This window comes from Pimephales promelas, chromosome 8 (assembly GCF_988280905.1).
Source record: "Pimephales promelas chromosome 8, fPimPro1.hap1.1, whole genome shotgun sequence".
Lineage (NCBI taxonomy): Eukaryota > Metazoa > Chordata > Actinopteri > Cypriniformes > Leuciscidae > Pimephales > Pimephales promelas.
In genome coordinates, this window is record NC_142776.1 from 21,785,785 (window position 1) to 21,799,180 (window position 13,396).

At 36.2% G+C, this 13,396-nt stretch overlaps 1 protein-coding gene across 5 annotated transcripts in view; it reads left to right on the forward strand.

Moving 5' to 3' along the window:
* The window catches only part of lpp (LIM domain containing preferred translocation partner in lipoma), a 217,087-nt gene extending 208,287 nt beyond the window's left edge, over positions 1 to 8,800 (forward strand). For all 5 annotated transcript variants that reach the window (XM_039691476.2, XM_039691477.2, XM_089134150.1 and 2 more), the window contains 3 exons: positions 533 to 711; positions 4,766 to 4,886; positions 4,978 to 8,800. In XM_039691476.2, the coding sequence (XP_039547410.2) occupies positions 533 to 711; positions 4,766 to 4,886; positions 4,978 to 5,106 (429 nt within the window). In that variant the 3' untranslated portion in view covers positions 5,107 to 8,800. The remainder of the gene's footprint in view (positions 1 to 532; positions 712 to 4,765; positions 4,887 to 4,977) is intronic.
* Positions 8,801 to 13,396: the final 4,596 nt, after the last annotated feature.

Consider the following 13,396-nt stretch of genomic DNA (forward strand, 5'->3'; position numbering starts at 1 on the left):
CCAAAATGTTGTGCCATTCTAAAACTGGTTGACTTTGTTTCTTGCAAGGAATTCAATAGTAGTTATCTATCAGAATGCCTAAGCTGCTCTTGTAGATAAAGTAAAAGTTAAAGGGATAGTTCACCCAAAAGGGAAAATTCTGAAGTGCTATATAAAAGATACAGATCACTCAAGTTCACTAAAAAATGTCAATTCTGTCATCATTCACTCTCATGTTGTTCCAAACCTGTATGATTTTCTTTACATTTCACGTTTATGCATTTGGACGAAGCAAGGTGTGAGTGAGTGTGCTTAAGTTTGTGAGATGGTTCTTCGTGCAAAAGAATGGAAAGTTGCTTTTTCCTCCCAGTGATCTATTTTGTATCACTGTAAATCAGCATTTGTTAAAGGTTATTACGACTGCCAAGCCACGTCTCTCAATATCAGAGCTTGAATTATATGCTGACATCCATCTATCTCAGTTTTATTTTTTCACAGTTTCTTTTGGCTGAGCTTGTACGTTATGTAAGGTCTTTATTGTGTTTGATTTTAGAACACCCTGGAGACCTGCAACATATGTTGTAAGCCCATAATGGAGCGTATCCTGCGGGCGACTGGGAAGGCCTATCATCCCCAGTGCTTCACCTGTGTGGTCTGCCATCGGAGTCTGGACGGTGTTCCCTTCACCGTGGACGCTGCCAACCACATCCACTGCATCGAAGACTTCCACAAGTAAGACCAGACACACAAATATGCTTGATTCTTTCTGAATACTACATTCAGGCAGGACCAATGTAAAGGCATGGGATATTCATTCCTTTACATATATATTTTTTCGTCATCTTAGTGTGTGACTATAAATCTTCATCAGGGTTCAAACATCCCATTCAAAACCATTTATCATCTTATTTGCAGGTAATTTATGTATTTTCAATATAATGTCCAGTGATGTCACTATATCGAAAGCAGCTTTTTTGTATGTATCAAGGAACTGAAAGGTTTCAGAGGGAATCTGTGATTATGAGAATGTGATCACAACAGAAATGCTATTGTGTCGAGGAACAGTTGTGCCTTACTGTACTCATTGTTACTACTGTGGTTTAATTAGGCCACCATCTGCTGAACTTCCTCCATTTTGCTGTTTGTTGACAAAACCCAATGAAGAAGTTGAATCACCTGACTGTTTTGCTTGGTGTACACATCCTCACCATCTCTCTCTCTCTCTCTCTCTCTCTGTTATCTCTGTTCCTGTCCTATGTTCTGAAATTGCTGAACACACTAATATATTGTGGACCTTTCTAAAAAAAAATTGTGTTTTTAAAATCAGTTCAACTGGATAGTAATATTAGTTTATTGATGGCTGATGGCCTTTCCATTTGAATTAGAGTAATAATTTATACACCGCTTTCCAATATCTAAATGGGATTGAAATGTACAATGTATTGATTCATTTTTTAAAGAATGACTCCAAAAATGAAAATTGTCATAATTTACTCGCTCTAAGGTCATCTCAAACCTGAGTCTCTATTCACTAATAATCTCTACATCAGACTTAGCTTTCCTGTACTACTACTTTTATGGTGTTGTTTTTTGTTGCAAAAAGTTTTTTTTTAAGTTTCAATGACTGTTAAGTTTAAAAACTGTTATGTTCAATATAAGAAATTACAGTGAGTATTTGAACACCCTGCTATTTTGCAACTTCTCCCTTATGATACAGCTGCAAATAAGTATTTGAACACCTAAGAAAATCAATGTTAATATTTGGTACAGTAGCCTTTTTTAGCAAATAAAGAGGTCAAATGTTTCCTGTAGTTTTTCATCAGGTTTGCACACACTGTAGGAGGGATTTTGGCCCATTCCTCCTCACAGATCTTCTCTAAATCAGTCAGGTTTCTGGGCTGTCGCTGAGAAACACGGAGTTTGAGCTCCTTCCAAAGATTCTCTATTAGGTTTTGGTCTGGAGACTGGCTAGGCCACGCCAGACCCTTGATATGCTTCTTACAGAGCCACTCCTTGGTTATCCTGGCTGTGTGCTTCTCGGGTCATTGTCCTGTTGGAAGACCCAGCCTCGACCCATCTTCAATGCTCTAATTTCCAATCTCACAATACATGGCCCCGGCCATCCTCTCCTTAATACAGTGCAGTCGCCCTGTCCCATGTGCAGAAAAACTCCCCAAAAGCATGATGCCACCACCCCCATGCTTCACAGTAGGGATTGTGTTCTTGGGATGGTACTCATCATTCTTCTTCCTCCAAACACGGTTAGTGGAATTATGACCAAAAAGTTATATTTTGGTCTCATCTGACCACATTATTTTCTCCCATGACTCCTCTGGATCATCCAAATAGTCATTGGCAAACTGAAGACGTGCCTTGACATGTGCTGGTTTAAGCTGGGGAACCTTCCATGCCATGTATGATTTCAAACAATGACGTCTTAGTGTATTACCAACAGTAACCTTGGAAACGGTGGTTCCAGCTCTTTTCAGGTCATTGACCAGCTCCTCTCGTGTAGTTCTCGGCTGATTTCTCACCTTTCTTAGAGACCCCACGAGGTGAGATCTTGCATGGAGCCCCAGTCTGAGGGAGATTGACAGTCATGTTTAGCTTCCTCCATTTTCTAATGGTTGCTCCAACAGTGGACCCTTTTTCACCAAGCTGCTTGGCAATTTCCCCGTAGCTCTTTCCAGCCCTGTGGAGGTGTGCAATTTAGTCTCTAGTGTCTTTGAACAGCTCTTTGGTCTTGGCCATGTTAGTAGTTGGATTTTTACTGATTGAATGTGATGGGCAGGTGTCTTTATGCAGTTAACAACCTCAAACATGTCTGTCTAATTTAGGATAATAAATGGAGTGGAGGTGGACATTTTAAAGGAAGACTAACAGGTCTTTGAGGGTCAGAATTCTAGCTGATAGAAAAATACTTAAATAAATAAATAAATAGTTAAAAAGTCATATATTGTTATTTCTGGATTTTTTTTTTTTTTTTTTTTTTTTTTTAGATTATGTCTCTCACAGTGGACGTGCACCTACGATGAGAATTTCAGACCCCTCCATGACTTCTTACTGGGAGAACTTGCAAAATAGCTGGGTGTTCAAATACTTATTTTCCTCACTGTAAGTCACACATGTTTATGGGTGTGTAAACAATGAAAAAATGTTTGTTTGAGGTAATTTTAGAGTAATAGTTATTGCTGGTTCATGGGAAAGGAAAGAATGGGAATGGGAAAGAAAGGTGATTTAAGCAATTTCGGGGTGGTAATGGCGCAGTGGATAAGACACATGCCTTTGGTGTGAGAGACTCGGATTCGAATCAACTGCGAGACACCAATGTGTCCCTGAGCAAGACACTTAACCCTTAGTTGCTCCAGAGACGTGCGACCTCTGACATACAGTATATAGCAATTGTAAGTCGCTTTAGATAAAAGTGTCAGCTAAATGAGTAAATGGAAATTTTGAGCGTGGCATGGTTGTTGGTGCCAGACAGGCTGGTCTGAGTATTTCACAATCTGCCCAGTTTCTGGGATTTTCACGCACAACCATTTCTAGGGTTTACAAAGAATGGTGTAAAAGGGAAAAACATCCAGTATGTGGCAGACCTGTGGGCAAAAATGCCTTGTTGATGCTAGAGGTCAGAGGAGAATGGGCCGACTGATTCAAGCTGATAGAAGAGCAACTTTGTCTCAAATAACCACTTGTTACAACCGAGGTATGCAAAGAAGCATTTGTGAAGCCACAACACGCACAACCTTGAGGTGGATGGGCTACAACAGCAAAAGATCCCAGGTACCACTCATCTCCACTACAAAAAGGAAAAAGAGGCTATAATTTGCAAGAGCTCACCAAAATTGGACAGTTGAAGACTGGAAAAATGTTGCCTGGTCTGATGAGTCTCAATTTCTGTTGATACATTCAGATGGTAGAGTCAGAATTTGGCGTAAACAGAAAAAGAACATGGATCCATCATGCCTTGTTACCACTGTGCAGGCTGGTGGTGGTGGTGTTATGGTGTAGGGGATGTTTTTAAATGGCACACTTTAGGCCTCTTAGTGCCAATTGGGCATTGTTTAAATGCCACAGCCTACCTAAGCATTGTTTCTGACCATGTCCATCCCTTTATGGCCACCATGTGCCCATCCTCTGATGGCTGATTCCAGCAGGATAATGCACCATGTCACAAAGCTCGAATCATTTCAAATTGGTTTCTTGAACATGACAATGAGTTCACTGTACTAAAATGGCCCCCACAGTCACCAGATCTCAACCCAATAGAGCATCTTTGGGATGTGGTGGAATGGGAGCTTCGTGCCCTGGATGTGCATCCCACAAATCTCCATCAACTGCAAGATAATTTCCTATCAATATGGGCCAACATTTCTGAAGAATGCTTTCAGCACCTTGTTGAATCAATGCCACGTAGAATTAAGGCAGTTCTGAGGGCGAAAGGGGGTCAAACACAATATTAGTATGGTGTTCCTAACATTTTATTCAGGATTGTTCTTTTTTTGATGAATAGAATGTTCAAAAGAGCATTGTTCATTTGAAATATTTTTTTCTAACACTGTAAATGCCTTTACTTTCACTTTTGGTCAATTGAATGTCTCCATGTTGAATAAAAGTATTAATCTTACTGACCCCAAACTTTTGAACGGTAGAGTGTTAAGCATTTTTTTTTTTTATCAAATTAATTTATATAAAAAGTCATAACAGGCAAACTTTGGAAAACTCTGTCCTCAGGATTATTTTGTCATAATCTCTCTTTCTCTAATTTCCCCCTCCTTTTTCCCAGGAAATTTGCCCCTCGTTGCTCTGTGTGTAACGAGCCCATAATGCCATCACCTGGACAGGAGGAGACTGTGCGTATTGTGGCTTTAGACCGTGACTTCCATGTGCAGTGCTATCGTTGTGAGGCGAGTAAAAAGCACTTTGGTGTGGCTACAAATTGATAAATAATTTTGTAAACAGAATTGTCAAACTATTTTGTGTTTGTGCTCAACATAGGGCTGTGGCTGCCTTCTCTCTGAGGGAGACAACCAGGGTTGCTACCCTCTGGATGGCCATGTTCTCTGCAAAAACTGCAACACCAGTCGCATCCAAGCCCTCACTGCCAAGGCTACAACTGACCTCTGAGTCACACACACATGTACATGCAGGTCCTTAATATCACTGCATTCATCAAAATCTGAGAAACACCATATCCTGTCACATCACTGCACACAAATATTTATACCCAGACAAATGCACATGTACACATAAAGCTGTCATTCCACTTAGGGGCCATGACTTGTCTGGTCACTCATGCACCACACACTGTGCCTTTTATTAAAATTGCACTCATTTATTCTGCCCAACCCTTTTTATTAGAAGATATGTATTCATAAATGCAGGGTTGCCAACTTTGGGACTTTGGCTGGAGTGAGACTGTACAATTTCAGTGCACCCACAGAGACAAGTTTTGGTAACACTAACCCTAATTTTAAAAATGCCAGTCCTTGTTTATCAGTACCCTGATTTATGCAACAACAACAAAAAATAGTATGAATTCATATATATATATATATTTTTTTTTTCAAAAGGTACAATTAATTTAATGATTGCACTATAAAAGAATAAAGATAGAGGTGGTTAAATAACAAATAACAAACATGTAAAACAACAACATCTAAACAACAAGAAATCTCAAAACAAAAGTGACATAGTTACTCCACCTCCCCAGAAAACCACAACACACAATTTTCACAAATTAGGCCTGTTATATGCCACAGTGGTACTTGCTTTACTGCCTCTGCAAGAGGTTTGTATCTGAAGCAGGGTTCGATCCATTAATGAACTATCCGTTCATTGCGAGTCACGTGACAAATGAACGAAAGACTCGGAAGGTAAAGTAATTATTTATGTTCCCTGTAATTTATTTTGACTGCATTATAAGGGTTTCTTAATTCATAATATGATAAAGACTGCATAGTTGGATGTGTTCGGGGAATTTGACTGTTAAAAGTATAACATTTAAAGCCCTTTAAATGAACAAGATCAAACAATCGAGTCAGTAAAATGATCCAAACTTCCCACAGTATGCCATCAAGTGACTGTCTGTGGTGTCAATCTTGTTTAGGCCAATAACTGAAAAGGTTCGCTCAGCATCCGCATTTGAGTGTGGCAGGCTCAACACAATCTGGACCAATTTTGATAATTTGGGGGTTTTAAAAATGCCACTTAATTGCCCGATTTGCCAAAACGTAATTTGTACCATGAGTCAATTTTTATTGAGCAATTAGCTAGCCCACAAAACGCACGTCCGACAACGTTTGCAACTATAGTTGAAGTCTGTACTCTCGGCACACAGACTGATGAGGCATGGCTAAAAAAAAATGAATTGTGGCGTGACATTTCTTGCGTGTGTGTGAAAGCATGAGATTGATGCTGAAAGTGTGAGTGTCACGCCAGATGCGTGAGAGTTGGCAACCCTGATAAATGTCCGCTACAGCTGCTTATATGCACCTAAACAAAGTAGGCCTTAACATATAGACAAGACTGTTAGATTCTAACTCAGATGTTCACAGAGCTGCAAAACAAAAAGTCCTGTTCATTTGGGAAGTGGGATGTTGAAGAAAAAAAAACCCTCATAGAACATCATAGAATCTACCTCTAAAAAGGGAACATGCTCTCTGATCGCTAGGCATCATATTACTACACTTTCAAATAGAGCTACTAGTTATACATGAAGTATAAAAATACTTAAATACAAAAATACTTGGAAGTTGTAATTGCCCATCATTCAAACATGGCTATGTAGCAAATAAACCTGAAAACTTGGAGATTTCGTGTTCACCAAGATTCACAAGATATGACGGTATATATATGTATATATATAGTACGACCTGGACCTGCTTCGTCAGCAAGTTTTTGAGTGTGAATGCATAGCCTCTCGATTTACATTTCTGAACTCCTTTGAGATGAAAGTTACCAAAGAGCTACATTTACTTTCTCTGGGACAGCCTGTATGTATATTATTGTATGCTTTTGAAATCTAATGAGAAGAGTATTTTATCCTTTAAGGACTGTGAATGGCCTTCAGTAGCTCAGAAGCATAAATACGTTGTGGTTCTTCAGTGAGGTTTCCTGTTTCTTCCTCAGTGTACCGCTTTAATTCAAGTGAATTTAGTAAGAAATATATTGCGCTTGGAATTTTGTAGTGGTTTGGTGTTATTTTTCTTCTAATTGTGCTCAGTTATTGCATTTATTTGTATATCATGAGTGAAACATGGTGAAAAGGTATAGGGATCAAATGTATGCATCTTTAGATATGCACAGTGAATTGTGCAATAATGTCATGGCAGAATGAGAACTATTTGCTATTAATTTAAAATTCTCAGAGGAAAAGCTGTCAGATTAGGTTTAAAGTGTGACAATCAGGGCTGAAAGGATGTTTTATTTTATCTAATTTGATTCAAAGGGCTGATGAGACACAACCTGATAATTTTAAATATCCTTAAATTGTGAATTTGTTGTAGTATTAGTTCCATAAGATAGAGATAGACACATAAGTATTATTAAAAATAGGAAACCATTTAGGATTTTTTTTTTTTAATTTGTGGATGATATCATTATGCAAATTTCTTCTTTGTTTTTGCATTGACACTTTACCAAGAAGAATATGCAGACGTTTTTTTTTTTTTTTTTTTTTTTTTTTTAAAGAGAGAAAGTGTTCGAGCTGTTCTTAAAGCTACAGTGCACACAGTTTAGGAAAATCTGAAATTATGTATGTATATCTACAGAGTGTCATAATAAATGTTGAGGTTTAGAGAGTTAACACCTCAGGAAATTTCCTAGTCGTATCAGTGTGCTGCAGTGATGCCCCAGGGAACTTCCTCTCTGGTTGAAGCGTAAATTCAGATGTGAAAGTCATGATATATATGCAAACCGGATATAAATACCTGGTTATTTGCTCCTCTTGATTTATTATGGCAGTTTGTGGAGTTTTTCAGTATGTAAAATAAAATTTGCTGAAGCTTTAAGCAATAAGAGCTTCATCCGTGCTTTAATCTCTACCTCCTTTGCTTAGTACCTTCTCTATTTGTGCCTTTTCTAGCCTGTGTGAAACTGAGGTGGTGTTGTTCGAGCACAAACACTGTGGCTTATGCTGTGTGTTGAGGGATATGATTTTTGAATCATATTTTTTTTTCCTCCTGTTCACACTACCTAGAGGTTATGCATGTTTGCATCTTGAACTGAACATCTTGATCTTTATTTCCAGTTTTTATATAGAAAGACCAAATATTTTAAAACTTAGAAATTAAGTGTATAATGTCTTTAAAAACAATAAGAGTGTTATTGAAAAGAGAATTATTACTGTATTACTTGGCACAATTCTTTTGCTTTACTACTTAAACCCATCTCAAGTTCTTTTATTCAAATAGATTTGATTTGAATTAAAGTTTCATCTTTCAAGCATTTATTGCGCATTTCAGTTGTTCAAGATAATTTGTTCTTTTCAAGTAACATTCAAAATACATTATACTACATTTTCCATTTGTGACCATTAGCAATAACTTGATTATATGAAACTGTTGTCGCAGCAAATGCTTAATACCAGCATTCAAGTGCCTTGAAATACATGATATAGGACTGGTGGTAAGAATATTTGAACTGTCATCAATAGGACAGTTTGATGTGTTTTTCTTTTCCTTCATTAAGAAATAATAACGTAAGGACCTAATCTGTGCTCTAGTGACATTCTAAGTATATACTTGGATTCTGTTCTTACACTCTGATGTTTTTCACATAGAACTTCCTCTATAATTAATAAACCTTTTTGAAAAAACTCCATAGTGGTTATTTTTCTTTTCTGCTGTCAGTTATTTTATTTGTGTGTGCCCTAGTGAAAAAAAAAAAATAGTATACTGAAGTACAATTTATTTATATGTACTTAAGTATAACTAAATGTATTTGTGGCACATTGTACATTGTATACTTAAAGTCTGTTAAATTGGAACAACTAAGTTTATACCTAATACATTTTAGTTGTCCAAAAGCAGTGCTGAAGTTAAACTAAAGTTGTATTAAATTTCTTTGTTTGTGCTATAAAGTGGAACTATTCCAAGTATACTTATGTACACTTATATACTCTCTCTCTCTCTCTCTCTCTCTCTCTCTCTCTCTCTATATATATATATATATATATATATATATATACATACAATATCTACTCTTCTATTTAAGTTTTGAAATGCAGAATTCACTCAGCATACACTTTAAATGTATTTTGGTGACATTACAATTGCAATTACACTTAATGTTGATAAAACAGGTCATAAATAAAACATTGGGTAACACTTTATTTTACAGTGTCCGTGATACAGAGTAATTACTTAGTAGTAGACATTGTATTAACATGTAAAAAATGTAATTAACATATAACTAAGTTATGGAACAGCCTGTACTTACAGATTGTGATTACACTCACATATGTAACAGGCCAAGTCGGTTACATACATGTTACCGACTTGGTACAATGTAACTTAAGTACTTAAATATGTTACTAAGGTAAAAAGCCTGCAGTTACACATGGTCATTTTGTACCTTCCAAAGTGTATCTAGGTTGTACATATGTGCACTTCATGTGTATCTACATACCTTATCCATCTGAATTAACCCTCTAGTTTACAGCTTAAATACATGCAGTAGCTTCTTAATTGCATTAAATTTACAAAATATTACACAGGTATAAGCTACGTAAAATAAAGTAAATAAAGTAAATAAAATAAAATAAAGTGAATGAAGATTGTACTTAAGTGTAATTCATGTGTTCCTACAAATCCATATGTACTTTGGTTTGAATTAGGCCTAACTCCCTCGTTCACAGCTTAAATGCATGCGGTAGCTTCTTAATTACATTGCAGTTACATAACATTACACAGGGATAAGCTAAGTAAAATAAAGTGTATCGAGATTGTACTTAAGTGTACTACACGTGTATCTACAAACCTAATCCATGTGTTCTTTAGTTTGAATTAGGCCTAATTCCCTCGTTCACAGCTTAAATGCATGTGGTAGCTTCCTAGTTACATTGCAATAACATAATATTACACAGGTATAAGCTACGTAAAATAAAGTGTATCAAAATTGTACTACATACCTTATACACATGAAGTACACTTAAATACAATCTTGGTACACTATTTTAGAATGTACAAAATGACCATGTGTAACTGCAGGCTTGTTTCATAGTTACATAGTACTTGTTACATTGAGTAGTACAAAGTACTTTCTTATATAATTACATTGTACCAAGTTGGTAACACGTATGTAACCTACTCGGCCTGTTACATATGTGTAACTGTAGCTGCCTATTACATGAGTGTGATTACAATCTGTAAGTACAGGTTGTTCCATAACTTAGTTACATGTTAATTACATTTTGTTACATGTTATCACAATGTCTACTACTAAGTAATTAATTAATTACTCTGCATCACGGACACTGTAAAATATAGTGTTACTAATTATTGCAATGGCATTCCAGGTAAACTTGAATTGTACCAATGGTACCATTATGGTGTGCTTCAGATACAACAAAGTAATCTTTATAAATAACAGCACAGCTTAAAGGATTAGTTCACTTTTGAAAAAACTTTTGCTGATAATTTACTCACCCCCATGTCATCCAAGATGTCCATGTCTTTCTTTCTTCAGTCGAAAAGAAATTAAGGTTTTTGATGAAAACATTCCAGGATTTTTCTCCATATAATGGACTTACATGGGAACCAGACGGTCCAAGGTCTAAAAGACAGTTAATAACAGTTTCAGATGCAGCTTCAAATGTCTTTAAACGACACCAGACGATGAATAAGGGTCTTATCATGCGAAACGATCGGTTATTTCAAAACTTATTCCAAAAATGTAACTTTTCTAAGGACAAATGCTAGCCTTTCTCTATTCTGTGAGGCGCTTTTGTAACGTCACGTAATACGTAATTACGTTCAAAAGGTCACTGGCAACGTATCCGGAAGTACAGAATCAAAATCGTCCGACATCGTTGTTTTAACTTTTAATTCCTTTTTTTGTAAACGGCGTTTGAGTTAGTTTGCATGTTCAACCTATGCGTTCAACTTGCAAACACTGACTCTGTACTTTCGGCTACATCGCCCGTGACCTAATTTTAGTGTTTGTTGCACAGACACTGTGCAAAGTCAGGGAGGATGAGGAGCAAAAAACGCATGTTTTTAAGTTATGTTGCTTATTTTGAAATTTAATATCTGAAATTTCGTTGAGATGTATATAGCGCAGCATTGGTGTGGTCAAAAAATGTTGGTGTACTTTGCGTTTTAAAAATACAACAACCGTTCATTTTTCGTTTTGCAGCGACCGTTTGGGACATAATATGAGATAGAGTTCTTTATTAAATGCATTAATTAATATTAAAATTAATTAATAATAATGTCTGCGGTGCATGGCTGTGAAATAGGTTATAAACCAAAGTCCGTTGCCATGATTTTTGGAATGACTTATCGCGAGAGGGAAAAAAAGACGTTTTAGTCGCATAACATCGGTTAATGGAAACACCGTCATTTCGCAATAGTTTTTTATCGACATTTGGAAAATATCGCAAAAGTTTTGCGCAAATCTGTAATGGAAACGCGCCTAGTGATATAATTTTTTAAATGAACATGATTTCTTAATGTCTAGTGACATATTCGGGCCATTTTATGATTATTTGAAATACATTTCTTATATTCAGCTCCTTTAAGTATATAAGTTGAATATACTGTACTAAAAGTATTTGCCATGTATTTACAGTGTATAAATATGTAAATGTATATACTAATAAATATATTTCAAATGCATATTAGTATATTTATTTTTCACTTGGATAGTGCTGCTTTAAATTTATATTTCAGCTCTTTGCACATTTTGGCAGGTTTACCCAACCCGGTCTCATCCCAAGACGTCATATAACTGACCATACGTCAATATTCGCCTTTTTAGGGCCCCCTTAAACGTCGGTAGATGAGGTTATGGGATCCTAACTCTACCCCAGACCTAAACCTACCCCGTCACCTAACTGACGTTAAAGGTAAAGCGTCAGTTGTATGACGGCCCGGGATCGCCATCTACCGACGTTTAAGGGGGCCCTAAAAAGGCAGATATTGACGTATGGTCAAAAGACGTCCCAAGACATCAGTTATATGACTTTTTGGGATGAGACTGTGTTAGTTTACCAGGTAACAGAGACAGTTTTCCATTATACTCTGCACACCCTAAAGGAGAAATGATCACGCTGATTGCTGGTATCAGTGGTAATGAACATGCGGAACATACTTACATGGCTACTTTAGATGGCATTTGAGTGACAATCAGAACTGAATCAGAATTTAGATGAGTTCAAACTGCTACTGTCTCGGCGCATTTTTCCAAGTGGGTTTTGATACTGGAATGAAGCTGAAGGAGTTGTTACAATAATTTAAGAGACTAAAAAAAGGCCCTCTGAGTCCCTACTAGATTTAATCCTTTGTTTTGTCATCCTGTGTTTGTCGTCCAGCAATTTTCAGATTGATAAATTGGAGCAACACATTCACAATATTGAAAGTTAACAGCGATCCAGAGGAATGGAATATATATATATATATATATATATATATATATATATATATATATATATATATATATATTAAAGAAAGATATAAAACTGTACTGTATATTCACTTGCTTGTTTGTTTGTTTTCTAATGGTAATACTTGGGTCTTTAGAGACCACTTCATGCCATAAGCTTCAAATAGTATTATGGTGTGATCTCTTTAGGATTGGGGTCACAGTACAACAGTATTTGATCAAATCTCAATTCTATACACTCTATACAAAATGAACTAGGTAGGTTGTGCACTTTACATAATATATTTATACATAGTTTACTTATAATAATTGTGTTTTTTGACTTTAAATGTTTTTTTCTATTATGTTATTGTGTCTCAACTTAACTGTACAAAATCCTAATGTGTTGTCTAAACACAAACCATTTATGTTTGTAAAAAAACATTTATGTTAAGTAAAAAAAATGTGTACATCCAGAGGATGGCAGTATAGTGCGAGCCGACTGCCATTTTGCCCGAACTTAATTTTATTTTGTTCAATCTGCTTAAATGAACAATTTAAGTTTACTTAATCAGTTTGTGTTGGATTACATGATTGATTTGTGTTGCCTTAACTGAAACTGGGCAGTGATTTTAGTTCCCAGCATGCTTTGCATATGGTTGAATTAAGAGAGAATAAATGTTAAAATTAAGTGTTATTTTATGTGTTGTTTTTTATTTTTTTGAGAAATTTAGAAAAGGGGAAGACTTGATAGTGTGTAATAGTGTTTAATGTTGAATTACATTGGAATTAGTAAACCATTTAAATTACAGTGGGTTACCATTGTGGAGAA